General features: G+C 44.0%; 1 protein-coding gene across 2 annotated transcripts in view; it reads right to left on the bottom strand.

Annotated features, from left to right (window-relative positions):
• Window positions 1–14,090: 14,090 nt before the first annotated feature.
• farp2 (FERM, RhoGEF and pleckstrin domain protein 2) overlaps window positions 14,091–21,588 on the bottom strand; it is a 44,465-nt gene continuing 36,967 nt past the window's right edge. The window contains exons 19-27 of one of the 2 annotated variants that reach the window (XM_080506071.1): window positions 20,670–20,800; window positions 20,515–20,583; window positions 20,336–20,425; window positions 18,577–18,659; window positions 18,366–18,484; window positions 18,061–18,224; window positions 15,674–15,781; window positions 15,413–15,564; window positions 14,091–15,337 (exon numbers count right to left, since the gene is read on the bottom strand). In XM_080506071.1, coding sequence (XP_080362197.1) covers window positions 15,244–15,337; window positions 15,413–15,564; window positions 15,674–15,781; window positions 18,061–18,224; window positions 18,366–18,484; window positions 18,577–18,659; window positions 20,336–20,425; window positions 20,515–20,583; window positions 20,670–20,800 — 1,010 coding nt within the window. In that variant the 3' untranslated portion in view covers window positions 14,091–15,243. Of the gene's footprint in view, window positions 15,338–15,412; window positions 15,565–15,673; window positions 15,782–17,475; window positions 17,616–18,060; window positions 18,225–18,365; window positions 18,485–18,576; window positions 18,660–20,335; window positions 20,426–20,514; window positions 20,584–20,669; window positions 20,801–21,588 lie in introns of both variants that reach the window. The other variant, XM_080506072.1, reaches the window with a different exon arrangement.

Genomic DNA, 21,588 nt, shown 5'->3' with positions numbered 1-21,588 from the left:
AACCGATCCAGTCACTTTTCAATGATGAATTACAACTTGTCTTGTCATTGAGGTGCTTACTTGGATTATTGTTGGGCTGGTTCTTTTCCGTCGGGTTGGAGGAGCAGTCAGAAGTGGTGACCTTTGCCTCCTCTTTATTAGGTTGTGGTGATCTTTAATAAGCAAGAGGGAAAATTGTTAGTTTCAGTTCAGTTAGTGTTTTTTCTTAAAATACTCAAACTCCTCAGAGCGGTAGAGTTTGGACAAATACCTGTTGACAGAGGCTGGAGGTTGTTGTGAGATTTGTTGTGCCGGGGCCTGGTCCTGCTTGTTCAGGTCAGACTGACTATATTTGGACCAATATTTGCATCCGGGCCAGGTGATGCTGGCAAGTAGTGGCTCAATATAGTCAAATTCATAAGAACTGCAACTGTCGCACTCCTCCAGGGGTTTGCTGTAAGAGTTCACATTGGAACATTAATGATCATTACACTGAACAGCTTGCAAAAGCACAATGATGTTGAATATTTGTAACACTTAGCAGCTATTGTATTGGTCTGTTTGTTTAAAAGACTCAAAATCATCAGAGAGACGACGAGAGGACAAATACCTGTTGACAGTCTCTGCATGGTCCAACTCCTCCAGGTGTTTTTTGTTATTTGAAGACTTTTCTTCACTGAAGGTGATGCTGGAGAAAAGAGGCTGGATATATTCATCCTCCTCAGAGCTGCAACCGTCACACTCCACTACGTGTTTGCTGCAAGAATTCACAATGGAAGATTAACAATCATTACACTGAACAGCTTGCAAAAGCACAATGATGTTGAATATTTGTAACACTTAGCATCTATTGTATTGGTCTGTTTGTTTAAAAGACTCAAAATCATCAGAGAAAGGAAGTTAGTTTGTACAATGACGTTGAATACTTGTAGACACACTTACTCGCTGCTGTCCTTTTTGTCTTTGAGACAGTCCAATGTAAGGAAAGAATGGGAGACGACCTCGGATGCTGTGACCCTTGTAAAATAATCTGTGTTCAGCATCTGTCCCACCAGGTCCATGAAGTCCTCCTGGTCACACTTAACAGCTGGGTCATCGTGTGTGGGAATCACACCAGGGACCTTCCAGGGACAATAAAACAAGGCAAAAGGCCTTTAGAGACAGAACGGAACTTGTTCAGAAAGAAAAACTGTTTTCCAAGAAATTTCACAAACATTGAAAATGTCTTGAATTTGCTTGCGCAGGTTGTCCTGGGTCCATTCTGTTGACAGTGGAGGACTCATTTCACCTGGAGACTGAAGACAGGAAGGAATTGATTTACTACAGATGCAGAAGAAAAGTGAAAATACACAACTTTCACTGGTCAAACAGTCAAAAGAGAGACAGCAAACAGTACCTTTAAAGTCCAACCCTGGCCGAACCTGGTGCCGCTGAAGAAGTCCTCAGTCCGTGTGCAGTGGTCCAGCAGTTGGTTTGGCGGCTGTTCAATGACGGACACGATTTGTCTGACCTGTGGAGTCAACACAGTGTTGCAGCATACGTCCAAAAAGACACCAATATTGCTCTACGCATTACCTACTATTATAGGAGCACTAATTTGAGTTAGGACTCAATGCACAAAGTGTCTTGACATTTAAAAACATGTTCACCCTTTTAACAACTCAGTGCTTCAAAGCACTGAATAGAAACGGTTCCATGAATCACTGATTCCAACTCTGTCAAAGAGGTTTCAATGAAAGGAAGTGTATTATTTACCAGATCATCGTCATCCTCGGCTTGAAACAGTGGCCTTCCTGTGAGCAGTTCTACTGCCACGCATCCCAATGACCACACGTCGAAAGTGTAGTCAATGAAATTCCCCAGCAGAATCTCTGGAGGACTGAAAAAGACACAGGAAGGTGAGGATGAGGTGGTCTGATGAAGAACCTGAGAAGTCAGCTCACAGTGCAGATCCACATGTGCTCCAGATATGTAGTCCAGATGTGGTTCACATACTTGTAACACAAGTTGCCCACGTATTTCCACTGCTTCTCCAAGGGGTTGCGTATGGCCAGGCCAAAGTCAATGACTTGTACTTGGAGTTGTTCTGCATCTCGATCCACCAGCATGATGTTGCTGGGATTCAAGTCAGCATGAACAACTCCTGCTTCCTTCAGGAAACTCAGAGCTTCAGCCAGCTGAAAGAAAAGACACGACAACACTCAAAATGAAATGCATTTCAAAAGCATCACCATTTTTACTACCGTTTTAAAGAAGTAAAGCTACACGTCCATCTACAACCCTAAACACGCTGCAAATACTTTACTGTGTTTCATCATTTCTGTTCTCTGACTTTAAAATTCAAGCTACGTCATGGAAAGGAAGTTGCAGCTGGAGAGTTTTAGTAAACTAAAGCATGGAATCAGGAGATGTTGAACAAGATGACAAAACAAAGAGAAAAAGAAGAGAAGAAGGTGAAACCTGATGGAGAAGTGCTCTGATGTCTTCCAGTGGAAGCTTCCCCCGCTCTCCCAGGTAGTCTGCCAGACTGATGTCTAACATGGGGAACTCGATGCAGAGGCTTCCCTCAAACATGAAGGAAGCATTACAGGTGGCAATGTGGAACTCTTCTGCCCCCAAATCCTTGAGGTAGTTCAGTACCTTCACCTGGAACCACACAAGGCCACATGAAACCAACTGCTACATAAACATAGAGGCACCAAGTGAAATGGTAACGAGTGTTTTATCGTCTCACCTCCTCTTTCGCCTGTTGGATGAAGACACTGACTATTTTCAAAGCCACCACTTCATTTGAGGGTTTCTTCAAGCACCGGAGCACGGTTCCAGAAGAACCCTCGCCCAGGAGAGCTTCCACCAGATAATCACAGGTGGGAGATGAGATTATGGAGCCACTTGGGTAAGAACTGGAGTCCATCGCTGGTTCCTCAGCACCGACCGTCAGAGAACTATGAGAAATGTCTGCTCTGCTGCAGCCAGAGAGCCAAACATTTGGTGTGAGAGCAAAGCAGGCTAACAGTTAAAAATCACACATTAATATTCTGGGGTTAAGAAATACTAAACTTGTCTCTTCTCAGGTCTGTTTGTTTAAAAGACTCAAAATCATCAGAGATAAAGTTTGGACAAATACCTGTTGACAGTCTCTAAATGATCCAACTCCTCCAGGTGCTTTTCATTGGTTGAACACTTTTCAACACTGAAGGTGATGCTGGAGAAAAGAGGCTGGATATATTCATCCTCCTCAGAGCTGCAAGCGTCACACTCCACCACGTGTTTGCTGCAAGAGTTCACAATGGAAGATTAACAATCTTTACACTGAACAGCTTGCAAAAGCACAATTATGTTGAATATTTGTAACACTTAGCAGCTATTGTATTGGTCTGTTTGTTTAAAAGACTCAAAATCATCAGAGAGACGACGAGAGGACAAATACCTGTTGACAGACTCTGCGAGGTCCAACTCCTCCAGGTGCTTTTCTTCAGGTGAACAAGTCACTTCTGGAAAGAAATCTTCTTGCACCGAGGGAAACCCATGGCTTGTTCTTTCCTGGCCATTCTCCACCTCTTCATGCAGGTCCTTCAGCGCTTTTTCCAGAGCACCGATTTTCTCCTGCTCGTCATTCAGATTTTTCAAAAACATCGCTGCAACTCCCATCACCTCCGCCGCGAGGGTCTGTCTGTTGATAGTGGGAGCGCCACTAATGTACTGCAAAACACAAGCAAAGACCATCATTAGACCTGCTCAGTTTAATTTTTGCCTTAGTTACCTTAGAAAACGTTATTATGGTCTTCAATCTTCCTCTCATTTCATTTACATCCAAAATGACGTGGTTCTACTGGAAATACTTGTATTTAACAACAACTTACATTCAAAATCTGGACCACTCCGTGAAGCACATTCCCCTCTCCGGTCTCCATCTCTGGAAGCTGTGGTGGGACCGTCAAGTTGTTCATGGCGTTGTCACGACAATCTGCAGCAAATATTTGTAGAAGTATATTGTCAATTTTTCACAGAAACTTGACAATTGGTAATGTCACCAAATGTACTTTTTTGCATTCAACTCACAGTTTTGACGGAAATAGAGAATGTTTTCTGGAATCAAATCCTTGAGAAGAATCTTGCAATGGATGAAGTCTCTCAGAGAATCGCTGTCGTGTGTCGAACAATCGCTGGAGGATGAAGAACTGGAAATCGAACTGGAATCTGGAGGGAAACTCGTGACTGCCAACACTGAACGAAGCTGATCCGGACTGAAAGGAAAAGGCCAAATGGCTTCTATCTGCTGTCTGTCCTTTGATGTGTCCTTTGATGCATCCTTTGAGGGCCTCAAGGGGCGGGGCCTCGTTGGGGAGGAGCTTCGTGGAGATGATCAAAGGACCTTTGATCTTCTCCAATTTTTTAAAGAGCCCTTTATGACACATCAAAGGACAGATCGCAGATAGAAGCCATTTGGCCTTTTCCTTTCAGTCCGGATCAGCTTCGTTCAGTGTTGGCAGTCACGAGTTTCCCTCCAGATTCCAGTTCGACACACGACAGCGATTCTCTGAGAGACTTCATCCATTGCAAGATTCTTCTCAAGGATTTGATTCCAGAAAACATTCTCTATTTCCGTCAAAACTGTGAGTTGAATGCAAAAAAGTACATTTGGTGACATTACCAATTGTCAAGTTTCTGTGAAAAATTGACAATATACTTCTACAAATATTTGCTGCAGATTGTCGTGACAACGCGATGAACAACTTGACGGTCCCACCACAGCTTCCAGAGATGGAGACCGGAGAGGGGAATGTGCTTCACGGAGTGGTCCAGATTTTGAATGTAAGTTGTTGTTAAATACAAGTATTTCCAGTAGAACCACGTCATTTTGGATGTAAATGAAATGAGAGGAAGATTGAAGACCATAATAACGTTTTCTAAGGTAACTAAGGCAAAAATTAAACTGAGCAGGTCTAATGATGGTCTTTGCTTGTGTTTTGCAGTACATTAGTGGCGCTCCCACTATCAACAGACAGACCCTCGCGGCGGAGGTGATGGGAGTTGCAGCGATGTTTTTGAAAAATCTGAATGACGAGCAGGAGAAAATCGGTGCTCTGGAAAAAGCGCTGAAGGACCTGCATGAAGAGGTGGAGAATGGCCAGGAAAGAACAAGCCATGGGTTTCCCTCGGTGCAAGAAGATTTCTTTCCAGAAGTGACTTGTTCACCTGAAGAAAAGCACCTGGAGGAGTTGGACCTCGCAGAGTCTGTCAACAGGTATTTGTCCTCTCGTCGTCTCTCTGATGATTTTGAGTCTTTTAAACAAACAGACCAATACAATAGCTGCTAAGTGTTACAAATATTCAACATAATTGTGCTTTTGCAAGCTGTTCAGTGTAAAGATTGTTAATCTTCCATTGTGAACTCTTGCAGCAAACATGTGGTGGAGTGTGACGGTTGCAGCTCTGAGGAGGATGAATATATCCAGCCTCTTTTCTCCAGCATCACCTTCAGTGAAGAAAAGTGTTCAACCAATGAAAAGCACCTGGAGGAGTTGGATCATTCAGAGACTGTCAACAGGTATTTGTCCAAACTTTATCTCTGATGATTTTGAGTCTTTTAAACAAACAGACCTGAGAAGAGACAAGTTTAGTATTTCTTAACCCCAGAATATTAATGTGTGATTTTTAACTGTTAGCCTGCTTTGCTCTCACACCAAATGTTTGGCTCTCTGGCTGCAGCAGAGCAGACATTTCTCATAGTTCTCTGACGGTCGGTGCTGAGGAACCAGCGATGGACTCCAGTTCTTACCCAAGTGGCTCCATAATCTCATCTCCCACCTGTGATTATCTGGTGGAGGCTCTCCTGGGCGAGGGTTCTTCTGGAACCGTGCTCCGGTGCTTGAAGAAACCCTCAAATGAAGTGGTGGCTTTGAAAATAGTCAGTGTCTTCATCCAACAGGCGAAAGAGGAGGTGAGACGATAAAACACTCGTTACCATTTCACTTGGTGCCTCTATGTTTATGTAGCAGTTGGTTTCATGTGGCCTTGTGTGGTTCCAGGTGAAGGTACTGAACTACCTCAAGGATTTGGGGGCAGAAGAGTTCCACATTGCCACATGTAATGCTTCCTTCATGTTTGAGGGAAGCCTCTGCATCGAGTTCCCCATGTTAGACATCAGTCTGGCAGACTACCTGGGAGAGCGGGGGAAGCTTCCACTGGAAGACATCAGAGCACTTCTCCATCAGGTTTCACCTTCTTCTCTTCTTTTTCTCTTTGTTTTGTCATCTTGTTCAACATCTCCTGATTCCATGCTTTGGTTTACTAAAACTCTCCAGCTGCAACTTCCTTTCCATGACGTAGCTTGAATTTTAAAGTCAGAGAACAGAAATGATGAAACACAGTAAAGTATTTGCAGCGTGTTTAGGGTTGTAGATGGACGTGTAGCTTCACTTCTTTAAAACGGTAGTAAAAATGGTGATGCTTTTGAAATGCATTTCATTTTGAGTGTTGTCGTGTCTTTTCTTTCAGCTGGCTGAAGCTCTGAGTTTCCTGAAGGAAGCAGGAGTTGTTCATGCTGACTTGAATCCCAGCAACATCATGCTGGTGGATCGAGATGCAGAACAACTCCAAGTACAAGTCATTGACTTTGGCCTGGCCATACGCAACCCCTTGGAGAAGCAGTGGAAATACGTGGGCAACTTGTGTTACAAGTATGTGAACCACATCTGGACTACACATCTGGAGCACATGTGGATCTGCACTGTGAGCTGACTTCTCAGGTTCTTCATCAGACCACCTCATCCTCACCTTCCTGTGTCTTTTTCAGTCCTCCAGAGATTCTGCTGGGGAATTTCATTGACTACACTTTCGACGTGTGGTCATTGGGATGCGTGGCAGTAGAACTGCTCACAGGAAGGCCACTGTTTCAAGCCGAGGATGACGATGATCTGGTAAATAATACACTTCCTTTCATTGAAACCTCTTTGACAGAGTTGGAATCAGTGATTCATGGAACCGTTTCTATTCACTGCTTTGAAGCACTGAGTTGTTAAAAGGGTGAACATGTTTTTAAATGTCAAGACACTTTGTGCATTGAGTCCTAACTCAAATTAGTGCTCCTATAATAGTAGGTAATGCGTAGAGCAACATTGGTGTCTTTTTGGACGTATGCTGCAACACTGTGTTGACTCCACAGGTCAGACAAATCGTGTCCGTCATTGAACAGCCGCCAAACCAACTGCTGGACCACTGCACACGGACTGAGGACTTCTTCAGCGGCACCAGGTTCGGCCAGGGTTGGACTTTAAAGGTACTGTTTGCTGTCTCTCTTTTGACTGTTTGACCAGTGAAAGTTGTGTATTTTCACTTTTCTTCTGCATCTGTAGTAAATCAATTCCTTCCTGTCTTCAGTCCCCAGGTGAAATGAGTCCTCCACTGTCAACAGAATGGACCCAGGACAACCTGCGCAAGCAAATTCAAGACATTTTCAATGTTTGTGAAATTTCTTGGAAAACAGTTTTTCTTTCTGAACAAGTTCCGTTCTGTCTCTAAAGGCCTTTTGCCTTGTTTTATTGTTCCTGGAAGGTCCCTGGTGCGATTCCCACACACGATGACCCAGCTGTGAAGTGTGACCAGGAGGACTTCATGGACCTGGTGGGACAGATGCTGAACACAGATTATTTTACAAGGGTCACAGCATCCGAGGTCGTCTCCCATTCTTTCCTTACATTGGACTGTCTCAAAGACAAAAAGGACAGCAGCGAGTAAGTGTGTCTACAAGTATTCAACGTCATTGTACAAACTAACTTCCTTTCTCTGATGATTTTGAGTCTTTTAAACAAACAGACCAATACAATAGATGCTAAGTGTTACAAATATTCAACATCATTGTGCTTTTGCAAGCTGTTCAGTGTAATGATTGTTAATCTTCCATTGTGAATTCTTGCAGCAAACACGTAGTGGAGTGTGACGGTTGCAGCTCTGAGGAGGATGAATATATCCAGCCTCTTTTCTCCAGCATCACCTTCAGTGAAGAAAAGTCTTCAAATAACAAAAAACACCTGGAGGAGTTGGACCTTGCAGAGACTGTCAACAGGTATTTGTCCTCTCGTCGTCTCTCTGATGATTTTGAGTCTTTTAAACAAACAGACCAATACAATAGCTGCTAAGTGTTACAAATATTCAACATCATTGTGCTTTTGCAAGCTGTTCAGTGTAATGATCATTAATGTTCCAATGTGAACTCTTACAGCAAACCCCTGGAGGAGTGCGACAGTTGCAGTTCTTATGAATTTGACTATATTGAGCCACTACTTGCCAGCATCACCTGGCCCGGATGCAAATATTGGTCCAAATATAGTCAGTCTGACCTGAACAAGCAGGACCAGGCCCCGGCACAACAAGTCTCACAACAACCTCCAGCCTCTGTCAACAGGTATTTGTCCAAACTCTACCGCTCTGAGGAGTTTGAGTATTTTAAGAAAAAACACTAACTGAACTGAAACTAACAATTTTCCCTCTTGCTTATTAAAGATCACCACAACCTAATAAAGAGGAGACAAAGGTCACCACTTCTGACTGCTCCTCCAACCCCACGGAAAAGAACCAGCCCAACAATAATCCAAGTAAGCACCTCAATGACAAGACAAGTTGTAATTCATCATTGAAAAGTGACTGGATCGGTTAGATGGGCTTTATTTTATATCTAGTTAATTAGAGAGCTACACTAACCTTGGTTGATAGGCTGTTTAACCAGCATTGTTTAACACAAAACACATGTTGTTTTTCAGATTTGGGACAAGGAAAGAAGTTTGTGACCAGAAGACAAGAGAAGAAAGCAAAACAACAGAAGAAGAAAAGAGCTTCACGATGGTGAACCAGAGACGCCATTTTCTGGGAGCCTGTTGTTTGTTTTCTGTTACTTAAACATGTAAATAAAACACAATTTTGTTTGACATCATGGAAATGTCTCATCTGTAATTTGATGCCTTTGGGAGATATTTTCAGCTTCCCTCTGCTTCATTGAAAAGCAGGGGGGGGGGGGGGGGGGTGGACGTGTTGTGTGTGTTTCAAATGTGATGTGACTCTTGCTGTGGTTTGGCTGTTAAACACATCCACCCCCAACCACCCCTGATGTGTTTGTCTAGGACAGTGTTTTTCAACCACTGTGTCACACTGGTGTTTCCACGAGATATAATCAGGTGTGCCATGGGAAATTATCCAATTTCACATTTTTTTCTCTAAAAAAACATTTGCTCTCACAGCCTCAGTGTGTTGCAGAGTAATCATGTATAAATACTCTTCACCACTAGAGGGCAGCATAGAACTTTGCCGGTGAAATGTAAAGTGACAGACGTCAGTGTGGTTCATCTCCACCTCCTGCTCCCATCTTATATCAAAGTACTGTGTCAGTGACAGTGATGGAGAAGTTTTTGAAAAGGAAGAATGTGAACCAGGATCTCAGCTCTTCATCCATCAGGTCCAGAAAAGAAAAAAAACAATCCACACTGAGCATATGCGAGAAGAATCTCCAGCTTTTAACTTCACAGTAGACCTGGTTTCATATGGAACAGCCTGAACCAAATTCCTTATCCAGCCTCATTAAAATAAAAAAAAAAATCCCTGATCCAGTGGTTGAAGTAGAAATGACTTATTTTGACACTTTGAATATGATGTGGTAAAATACTATTATAATCTGATAATCAGATACACTAATACAGTGTTTTTCAACCTTTTTTGAGCCAAGGCACACTTTTTTCTTTGGAAAAATTTCGAGGCTGTTGGAATTCGTACCTGTGTTCCCCTGAATTCCTGCGTGTTCGTTTGATCCGGGAGAGGCAGAAACAGTTAATTTCTTCAATAGTGAATTTAATAATCACACAAACAAGAGATTACAAAAATGCATATTAGATTACATAATGCTACAAAATTCCATATATCAGAGATTACATAATACGAGCTCGGACCGTTCTTCCTTGCAGACCCAAATGTGCAGGCTGGGTCTACAGTGAAGAATGGCACAACTGCAACACGGGGTTCATATTTATACATTTGCATACGCCACCTCAACCTCACATTGGTCAGTTCCTCGTGATGTATGCGTTGCTCTGGTGAAGTTGCTATTCCTTTGTCTTCAAAACTGCTTCAAACTGGTTCTTCTCTGAGCTCGACGTTCTGTGGGACAAAGTGACCTCTGACCTCTTATCTGTCCATCCAATCTTACCTTGACCATGTTTCAGCAAGTGGAGCACTGAGGAGACGTCGCCAACCAACTTGGAAAGTCCCTGAACATGGATTTAGAGCCGTTATTCCCAACTTAGGAGTGGGAGAAACTCCAGCTGTGTAGAAACACAACTGAATACAATATGTTTAACTTCTATATTCCTTCAAGGCACACCACCACCCGAAAATGTTCAAATGTGAAACTCTGTAGCCTCTATTAACAATATAAAGGTTAAGTTTCGATTTCAACGGCAAAGTTATGTGCTGCCATCTATTGGCGAAGAGTATTGTAGCATCACGGAGTTGGTCGCTGCAGGGCATGATGGGAGTTCAGGTTATGTATTGCCGGAGGTTATTGAGGGTTATTGTTGGGGTTGTTGTGTGTGTTGGTTTGTGCTTGTGTTGTGTTTTTGTTCCTCGGTTCAGATAGTTAATTTTTTCATCTAGTTTGGTTTGTTGGATGTCGGTGGTCAACCATGAGTGAGAAATGTGTTGTGTGGAGTGTCATCCTGTTATGAAGTTCTGTTTGCATGTGTTCATGTCAAAGTAAAAGCCTCTGATGATCAGCTTGCAGAAAAGTATCTCTTCTCAGCAATTCATTGCTGCTCTCACAGTTGACAGTGGCTGTGAGATCAAATATTTTTCTAGAAAAAATAAAGGTGAAGAGTATTTATTCATAATTACTCTACAACACAAATGTTTATTTAGAAAAAAATGTGAAATTGGATAAATACCTACGGCACACCTGACAAATATCTCACGGGGCACAGTGGTTGAAAAACACTGGCCTAGAAGAAGCTGCCCTGGAGAACACAGGGCCCTGCCATGGTCACGTACAGTTAAAATGATTTTGCGGTCTTCAGGTCTCCAGACAAGATGTCTAAGTTTGGTGAGGTTGCTTTCGAAATGATGATTTTACTTTACTTTTTAATGAAATTTAAAGGCCACTTCTCAAAGGAGGGTTCTTCCAAAAAGTGACTGATAAATGGGTAGGACTGAAGAGCTTCACAAACCTGTTAAAGCATCTTAAAATCAACTGAAGTCAATGCAGCAGCTCAAAACTGGCTGTAAAGTGTTTTCTCTCTATGGATCTGGTCCTCCACGACAGAGTGATGCAGAGTGTTGTAACTGACCAAAGTTTTTCAAAAGCGTAAGTGTTTCTGGGTTTGAGAGCAGCGCCGGCTCTCTGGAGTGTTTTTGAAGTGATAAAATCCAGTTTTCATTATACTGTATTTCTAATTTGCGTTTAAAAAATTAGAGATTTGAAGTAAAGAATTTTTTTTTCTTTATTGACAGGATTTTGGGACAGTTATTAAGATCCAGGTTTTGTTGTAAAGAAAGTTTTATTGCATTAAAACATTCAATATTTAAAATCCAGTTAAAACGGAAAATAAATCAAGTGGAAACTGAACTGATGTCGTTCCTCCTGAAGACAAAGTGGCAGCTTTTAGAAATCAGACCAGGACTTTATCCTGGAGACGGCGCAATATATTTTATAGCTTTTAAATGAACATTTGAGGTTCAAAACTCATCACACAGATCAAATACACACTCTAGTTAAAGTACTGAAAAAGAAATTAAACTGAAGCCAATAATTCACAATGCTCAGAATGTATCCGGCCCCAAAAAATGAGTTTGAAAAAGAAGTAGGAATTAATCATTTTAAAGGCAGGTTGTTGGTAAAAAGTCAGAGCTTTTGTTTCAAATTCAGTTCAACAAAGATGAATTTGCTGAAACAAAAATATATTCAGTCTGATGGTTTAGAATCAGTTTGACTGTTTCAATGTATTGACATTTTTCATATATGTTTTATGAGCCCGTTTTGTCTGGAACCTGAATGCGCTGCTGCTTGTCTTGGCCACGACACTCTTGAAAGATATTTTTGATCTCAATGAGGTTTGTTCTGGTAAAATAAAGGTCAAGAAGAAGGTGCTAATGCTAATCTACTGGCAGTAAGATGCTTCCAGGTGTTTTAATGGGCTGAAACAGACTCTGCCCGTCAGTTCTGACCCGAGCTACATTACATACATACAGAACATCTTATTTTGACAATCGACAACAGGACAAAAGAGCTTTGGGGCTGCTTGAGTTGTGGTGTTATTCAGAGACATATACTTTATTACTATACTTCATTATGAAGACAAATCTGTCCTGCAAGATGAATGGATGGATGTTGACAAAGAGCTGATCTAGAACAAGGGTCGCAACCTTTAATGCTCAGAGAGCCATTTGGTTTCCCACTGAACACAACACCCAGAGTCACAGACACCTTATTTTGACAGTCCCACAGGAAGACCATGCCAGGAGGACACTACACACAAAACCTTCTTCACTGCTGGTTGACAACTTACAACTAATAAACTAAACTACATGAACTAAGCAACAAAAACACAACACAACACAATTATTACCAACACTACAAACCTAACATAACCCCCAATAATTACATTTAAAACACCACAAACAGAAACTCCCATAATGCATTGCAGCTCTCAGCTCCTTTATTGCTACACATTATTAAAATGGAAGATAAATGTGGAGATGTGGATTGTTAGAACCATGAGTGTGATGGTGTGTCTTTAATGTCCTGTAGTTGTTGTGGAATTCACTAGAATGTTCCGTCACTCTCAACAAGTCTGGAATGAACCTCCTGGAAGTGTCGGCCTTTACTGTGAAAGGTACAGGAAGCTCCCAGCTTCAGATACCAGTTGAGCTGCAATTCTACGTTCTTCATTGTTGCGTAATGACGTTACATCGCTGCGTCGTTCACAACCCTACATTTTACCACTCTTTGTAGCGGGACTGAGCTCTGGGTGGCTTTGCCTCCTTACGTCCCTCTCTGGGTGGCTTTGCCTCCTTACGCCCCTCTCTGGGTGGCTTTGCCTCCTTACGCCCCTCTCTGGGTGGCTTTGCCTCCTTACGTCCCTCTCTGGGTGGCTTTGCCTCCTTACGTCCCTCTCTGGGTGGCTTTGCCTCCTTACGTCCCTCTCTGGGTGGCTTTGCCTCCTTACGTCCCTCTCTGGGTGGCTTTGCCTCCTTACGTCCCTCTCTGGGTGGCTTTGCCTCCTTACGTCCCTCTCTGGGTGGCTTTGCCTCCTTACGTCCCTCTCTGGGTGGCTTTGCCTCCTTACGTCCCTCTCTGGGTGGCTTTGCCTCCTTACGTCCCTCTCTGGGTGGCTTTGCCTCCTTACGCCCCTCTCTGGGTGGCTTTGCCTCCTTACGCCCCTCTCTGGGTGGCTTTGCCTCCTTACGCCCCTCTCTGGGTGGCTTTGCCTCCTTACGCCCCTCTCTGGGTGGCTTTGCCTCCTTACGCCCCTCTCTGGGTGGCTTTGCCTCCTTACGCCCCTCTTTGGGTGGCTTTGCCTCCTTACGCCCCTCTTTGGGTGGCTTTGCCTCCTTACATCCCTCTCTGGGTGGCTCTGCCTCCTTACGTCCCTCTCTGGGTGGCTTTGCCTCCTTACGCCCCTCTCTGGGTGGCTTTGCCTCCTTACGCCCCCCCGGGATGAACTGCAGTGGGACCGAGGCTCCAGGAGCCACAGTGGAGGGACCAAAGAGCCACATGAGGCTCCAGGAGCCGCAGTGGAGGGACCAAAGAGCCACATGAGGCTCCAGGAGCCGCAGTGGAGGGACCAAAGAGCCACATGAGGCTCCAGGAGCCGCAGTGGAGGGACCAAAGAGCCACATGAGGCTCCAGGAGCCGCAGTGGAGGGACCAAAGAGCCACATGAGGCTCCGGAGCCGCGGGTTGCCGACCCCTGTTCCAGAAGAATGTCAGAGTTTATAATTAAAGCATCATATTGGACTCAGTGTTGGTAAATTAAGACAAAAACCAGAGAAAGTGATTGAAATGATGTTTTATTTGTTAGGCGTTTATTTCAATAACATGGGGGCTACATGGGGGGGGGGGGGGGGGGGGGGGGGGGGGGGGGGTGTGCTCAGGAGCACAGTCCTGAAGACTTCCTAAACAATAAATAGGAGAAACACACTGGATGTCAACTGTGCAACAAAGTCAGTCTCTTCCACAAACAGGATGTCCGACGCTTTACATGAAACCTCCATCAACACTTTGTCTTAAAGCTCCAGAGGCAGAGACAGGGACATGTTCAGCACACAAAAAGATAAAGATTCCAGTCTTTGTCAAAACATACGTTTCCCAAACAATTAACACGGTAGGGTTAGGCATCCTAAACACCTCGGCTGCGCCTCCCATGACGTTTACAGCCGCCCAACACGCAGCAAATACTTCATCAAGTACAGTTACATCAAAATATATATATATATATTTTTTTTTTTTTTTAGAGGGAAAACTCTTCCAACTTTCACACAGAGTAAAGTTTAAAGTCACAATGGTACATCCTTGAGCTGTCACCCCTATGTAAAACAAAAGCAGGACTACTTTGGGTATGAAAGAGAAAGGTATGACCACACTACAGAATCCAGAGCATGAGTCCCGGCTGCACCCTTTTATTAACCGCTAAAATGGAGTTTTCATTAATAAATACAGCTAGTACCATGGCTTTTGAAAGCTTCACTTCCTCCTTCCATGACTCGCATCGCCAACCTTCGCCCACATGTCATCCCCCCCCCCCCCCCGGCGTCCCTCTGACACTTCAGCTACTTCGACAGGAGCGAGTGCACACCTTTTACCGTACCTTCCTTGAACAACGTACTTTAATTCCTCTGTAGCAGCAGCAGACTGCGCCCTGTAAAGCTTCCGTCTGCATGTAGTGTAAAGACGAGCTACGATTTGAAGCCCCCTGTGCAGGAGTTGGTCCCGTAAAAACATTCTATCCCATCAGTCAGTCCTGTCATACTGAGCACTACACATGCAAAACAAACAAAAAAAGAAGATTGCAATGTACACGTCTCCCTTTCATTATATCCTGTATACTGGAGCAAATATTATTATCATTTACATCGTGAATTAAGCAAAATGCCCAGGCCGTTAAAAAGCTGAGAACTGTTAACACTTTAACCTGCAGTTATCTGTTTTTAGTTCTGCTTACAAACCAGACTGGAGAGTCCCGGGGGTCCTGAAGGCCCAGCCTCCAGGCGCACCACGCGCTACTGTTCAGTTTCCGTTCATCTCCATGGGTCCACCTTTCGGCACGAGCAGGCTCATCCGGCCGGTGGTGCTGGCCGCGCTCTTGATCACCTCCATCCACCTGCCGGAGGAGGACGGGTTCAATCAGCGCCGTCGGCGGCGAGCCGGGGGTCGGAGGACGGGGCGGAAAACGTACCTCTCGAAGGTGTACTCGCTCTCCGCTCGGAAAAAGTAGACGTGAGACTTGAACTGCAGCTTGAAGACGTACTCCTTGTGGATGTTGTCCGACTCCTCCGGCGTGCTGACCGAGTAGCCGAGCAGCGGGAGGCTGGCCAGCGGGAAGTCGTCCTGGAGAGAGAGAGAGAGAGAGAGAGAGAGAGACACTCGCCTCAGCTATGTGCTCTTTTCAAAACATTAATGGTTTTCTAGCATGAACAGGAAGTGACGCGACTCCCACCTGGTGAGTCTTGTAGAAGAACAAGCAGAAGTTGGTGAAAACGACCCAGAGCTTCTGCCAGCCGTTGCTGTTCTTGAACTTCCGCAGGAGGTAACCTGACAGCTGGTTCTACACAGGGAAAGGAAGGACACAATAAGAAGAATGGTTGCGACCCTCATCGTAATATGTGGATGAATAATGTCAGTGATGTGGTTTAGAGCAGTGGGGGGTGTTTTGTGTCGACTGCTTGGATTTCTGTAGAAAGTTTGAACTCTTCTGCTCTTTACGCAGCCGAGAAATGTATTATTCATGATTCTCTCACAGTGAGCCTACAGTGCTGCAAGTTCTTGTAATTTAACTCCAGCCTCAGACACTGACTGGCTGCTGTCCATGCTTGTTGAAATCGAGCCTCTAATGGCGTCCTCACACATGAGCTTAGTCTCATCATTTGAACATTTGGTCGCTCAAAGGGGCGTTTTTTGTGTTCTTTAATGGAATCATAGGTGACCACAGGGATCAAGTGTGGTGCTGTTCTGCTGCACATTACAGGTGAACAAGATGAAATGCTTCATTTTATTTTTGCTTTCCATCAGACTCCTCCTCTTCCACACAGTGACAGAATAAAGAGTCAGACGTTGCCGCCTGGTTGAAGAAGCCAGACAGATTCGTGCACTGAACAATGCAGGGATTCGACTTGAGCAGCAAACTCATCTTGACGTCTTTATAAGAATGACATTGATTCATTATGCATAAATGAGTGATTGTGCACAAAACTCCAGAAGCTTAGCGGTGCATACTTAGTTTACAGTAATATCATCAAGTCAGGACAAATACTACTGTGTAACAAATTATTGTTTTTAAGTTTCTGGAGTTTATGACACTGCTGTTATTCTGAGCATGCATTTAAAGGGAAAATACTGATCACTGTAGTCCAAACAAATTATTTGTTGAGTTAATGTAATTCAATCTTCACATTAAGTTGATTGACGCCCTTTTACAACATGTACATCATGCATTAGAATGAACTATTTCACTAAAGAGAAGCTCAATAAGCTCATGTTAATCGAACATATTTCTGATATGACAACTAAACATCTGTTTATTGATTCTTTTGGAGTTGTTGTTGCTGCGGTTCCAAATAAAATGGTTTACTTTTGCAGTTTTTACTCCGAAGTATTTAGGTTCAACCTTCATGCATATCTTTTGTGTTTTGACTCTTGGACTTAAAATGTAATTAAACATTGCAAGTTTAAGTGATTTGCACATCGTATAGAACCAGAATTGCAATACTTAATTCAACTCCCCATATAAAGAGTTGCCTTGTTGTCAGCCTCCATTAGTCCCGGGCTCTGTTAATAATGTGGAAAATCTCGGTGGCAAAGTTACAAACCAAACTGCAGAGTATACATCCTGAAGCGTTTACACAAACAGTTTCCTGCTTCAACCTGATCCTGGTGGCTGCTCTGCTTCCTCTGTCACACTTCAAACAATGTTGAAACCCCAGTTTCATTACTGTTTGTGATTGTTTCCAACTTTCACCATTTAATGATTGCTTTAGTGACGAGGAGTTGTTCATCTTCCTGCAGAAATCTGAGCATGAATTTATGTTTTTGGAGTTTATTTGCACCATTGTTTGCTGTTTTTTTTACTTTGTTTAAAGAGGCACATTCCAATACAAACATTTTGATCAACTGATTAAAATAAACACTAACAATGTTTGCGTCATGAAGCTTCTGCTTGGGTGGCTACAGTTCACTTATTCTATCAGCTCCAATTCTATGACTGATGGCTTCTAGGTTTTTTGGGGCTAAAAGATCAAGTACCTGGTTCATTCGCAGGTAATCAGTGAGCGACAGGTTCTGGTTTCGGTACCAGCAAACGTGTGTGATGGTGTTTGGCCTTTGGCCCTGACCGAGCAGAAAACGAGGAGGAAGTTCTGGCGAGATGGCCGGAGAGCCGAAGACTGAGAGCGGGGTGAAGAGACACAAGGGAGGGAAAGGGTGCAGAGATACGTGTTAGCCATGTTAGCTTCCAGGGGGAACAGAGGAGGACAGAGAAGAGGCGGCGAGGAAACTGCTCCATGTCTGTGGAGTGAAAACGTCAGTGGGAGAGAACAGTCCTTGCATGCACACTGTTACGAGAGGGGCAGCTGTCACACTCTGCAGTCCAGGACAGAAGCAAACTCTGTGAAACAGCAGAAACACAAGGGGGAGAAAAGAAGAGTCAAAAGGCTGAGAAAGGAAAGATGAGTCGCTCAGAGGAACCCTGAAGACACGTTTCTCCACCCAACGGCTGATGACACCTGATGTTGGTGTGTGTGTGTGTGTGTGTGTGTGTGTGTGTGTGTGTGTGTGTGTGTGTGTGTGTGTGTGTGTGTGTGTGTGTCAGTGAGGGCGGAGGAGGAGTACCTCCACAGCCAGGCTGTGATCAGACATGGACACACTGGTGTTGCGGTGCCAGCACACATGCATGGTTGTGTTGGCGCGGTGGTGTGTCTGCTTGTCCAGAGAGGTGCGGGAGGAGTTCATGTCGTCCTCCGACTCCTGCTCCAGAGAAACCTCGTCGGACGATCCTGATGGGGGGGGGGTTTGGAGGAGAGGGGATCAACTCAAAGGAAATTTCTTTTTTTAGGCTACGCGGAGGAAAACTAGACACGGAGACGGTGTTTCCACTTCAAGTGCTACTCTCATGAAGACCAATGGAAAGTTCTTACGGTTGGAGTGATCGTTGAGCCCAGCATCGAGGAAGATGCTGGTTTTCTCTTGAGACTTCTTGGACATGTCGATAGCCAAGTTCAGGTCCTCAATCCACTTCCCCATCTCCACCTTGGAGCTGGGATCACAAGGACGAGACACTGAAGTGTCATGGTTCACTGGGAGACGTGGTCACAGGGCAGGAGTCGCCTGTGGCGTTCCCACACTCACCTGGCCGCCACGACAACCGTCCTCTGAGCCGAGTAAATGGTGAAACAGTGGGGGACGGACCATTCGTTTTCACTTTCCTCCACCTGCAGACAAAGGACAGAATCCCCATGAGCCTTAGCAGAGTAAACAGCAGTCCACTGACGGTCCCGGGAACAAACACTCAATGCATTTGTTTGTTCTCTCCAAGAGGCAGGCCTCATTTCCTGTTATTGTTTTGAACATTTTGGAGGAATTTTCTAACGATATGCAATGCAATTTGTGGTGTTTTTATGCATTTAGGCAGGGGGATCGCAAAAGAGAAGCACAAACTACATTATTTAAACTAGTAGCCCCTAAATATCAAGCATATGACCACAGATAATAATAATAAGCAAATCAAAGTGGGTTTTTTTCATCTTATACAGGTTTATCTGATCATGCTTGTGGGGAAAAAGTCATTATATTGTTAGCATCCAAACAGGGGCATATTCATATGAAAACTGCCTGTCCAGAGTCAACTGCAGATAATCCAGGGGGACACACCACTTTTTATCAAACACTGGAAAAAACCTTTGTTCATCCCTTCACCGTATTTTTGTGGGAACATTTCTTCAGCCTAATATAATATCTGGTACCACATAATGATATTTTAAAGGGGTCAGATGTCAAAATTCCCTTTCTAAAGGTTTTCCAGCAGGACTACTCGTCTCCATACCTGCAACCCAGAAGAGAAGAAAGTGTGTCCTCTCTCTCCTGGCTTGTTTCAGGTTTTAAAAAGTGTGTTGCTCCAAGCAGCCAATCAGAAATCAAACCCTATATAGTGTCATCGGGGGTTTATCCAATCACAATCAAGGTAGGCTCCTCCCTTTGACTCCTCCCCCAATCAGGCAGCTCTGCTCTGGCACATGGCACCACGAGAGGAAGTACTACCTTCTCTTCCCAATATGGGAAGCAAAGCTGGATTTGGGGCATTAAAGGTTTAATGTGACGTTTATTTGACCAACGAAACCCGTGTGAAAGTGTTGAAAAGCTGTTTAATATGACTCCTTTAAAGGGCTTATGTCATTTTTGTTATCGCGGCACATTTGTAGGAATTTTAAAAAGATGGAATCTTTGGCAAATAAAGCTTTTTTTCCCAATTTGACTTCACTGCACTCAAAAGAATGCCATTATTTTTTGGAGGAAATGTTTGAAATGAGAATCCTCCTTTATTTCAAAATGTTGCATTTCCCCATAACTGTTCAAACTCAGCTGTCAGGTTAATTATAATAGGTAGGGAAAACAAGAGGAACAATATAAACAGTAATGATCAATAAATATTAGGAAAAGAAAGGAGGAAAAGAGTCAAAACAGTCAGCTTAAGCACCTAGATCTCAGGAAATAGAACTTGAAAAACACAGCTTTGATAAGGAGACACTTCTGTACCCTGTTTAATTTAGTTTTTGTTACTGGAATAACTTGTGTACATAACCAGCAACAGTTTTGACAAGCAGACACACGTGGTTGTGCATCTTGCGTGATGTCCTAGGTATGCTGTGTCTACACAGGCATGGGAGAAAGCCGGGAAGGGTTGGGGCGTCCGAGCTGGCGAGGCTCAGAGGACTTACCGGTGCATCCAGCACTATGAGCTGCAGCCAGGAGTGAAGCAGAGACACGCAGAGTTAGGAGACCCACGCCCTCCCTTCTCAACACATCGTAGGAAACGCTCATAACATCCTAATCCAACACATCTCATCCACACCTACAGCTATTGGACGGGTGTCGGGAGAGCTCAACTCACAATCATGCCGTGGAGGGGCAGCTGCCCGTGCACCTTGAACTGATTGGTGGCCGTCACGCCTTTACTCGTGTACAGAAGCATGTCCGAGAACTGCGGCGACAGAAGCAAAGGTTACACGCAGTCTGTGTATTAATGGGCACTAAAACAAGAACAGTCCGGCAGTGGAGTTTTGCACTAACCAGAAAGAACATCCTCTGCTGCAGCCCCTTCTTGGTGAGCTTGTACAGGCAGCCCTCTCGGATGAACTCCTGCACGCAGGCACACGCTGGTTAGACACTAGACTGCACAGTTTCTCTTGCTCCATCTACTGTCGGCTCTGCGTCGCTGCACTCACTCTGCCCGGCGTCGTCAGGTTGTCGATGCCGATCAGGTCTCTCTGCAGCTCCGTCAGCTTCTGGAAGTTCTCCAGGCGGATCAAGCTGCTCTGGAGCTGAGTGGCGATGTCTGCCACTTCCTTCAAAGCCTCTGCAGAGGAAGGAACAAGAAGCCAAAGCAGCGACATCAGTGACTTGTCAATGTATGTCAGATGAGCAGAGATGACAGCCAATCACTGTGTGAACCCAAAACATGGCTGTCTGGAGTCCCAGTACATCCAACAAGCACACAATGTTTAAAGTGACTAAAATCACTTTATATTTTCATTCTGGGGCATCAATATGTTGTTGTAGCTACATATATCAACCTTATTCAATCTTTAAATGTGTGTTGGGAATGTTGGTTTTTTCCCCCTCAATGTATTTGGTTTGACAAACAGCAGACATTGGATATTATGATTAACATCATTAGTAAAAACTTTTAGTAAAGTAAGAGGAGAACTCTAAATAATGGAGTTAAGAGTGTTTTATGGCTTTTCAAAGTGAAAACAACCCACTGCTGATACCAAAGATTTGGAAAAACTAGAAACCGTCCAATGTAAAGGCCTTTCCAGTAATAATAATAATAATAAGTAGTGAAGCAGGTGATACTACAGAAATCCTCTGGGACTCCTCGCACGGAACATTTAAAACCAGTCACTTCAGATTACGTCTGTTAATTGCTGCTGCTCGTGTTCTGCTGCTGAACATCCCACTGAACATAACACTGAACATAACACTGAACATCACACTGAACATAATACTGAACATAACACTGAACATAACACTGAACATCACACTGAACATAACACTGAACATAACACTGAACATAATACTGAACATAACACTGAACATAACACTGAACATAACACTGAACATAACACTGAACATAATACTGAA

Source organism: Blennius ocellaris (assembly GCF_963422515.1).
Source record: "Blennius ocellaris genome assembly, chromosome: 12".
NCBI lineage: Eukaryota > Metazoa > Chordata > Actinopteri > Blenniiformes > Blenniidae > Blennius > Blennius ocellaris.
Note: the sequence above shows the minus strand (reverse complement) of the source record. Positions and strands in the feature narration are given on the sequence as shown.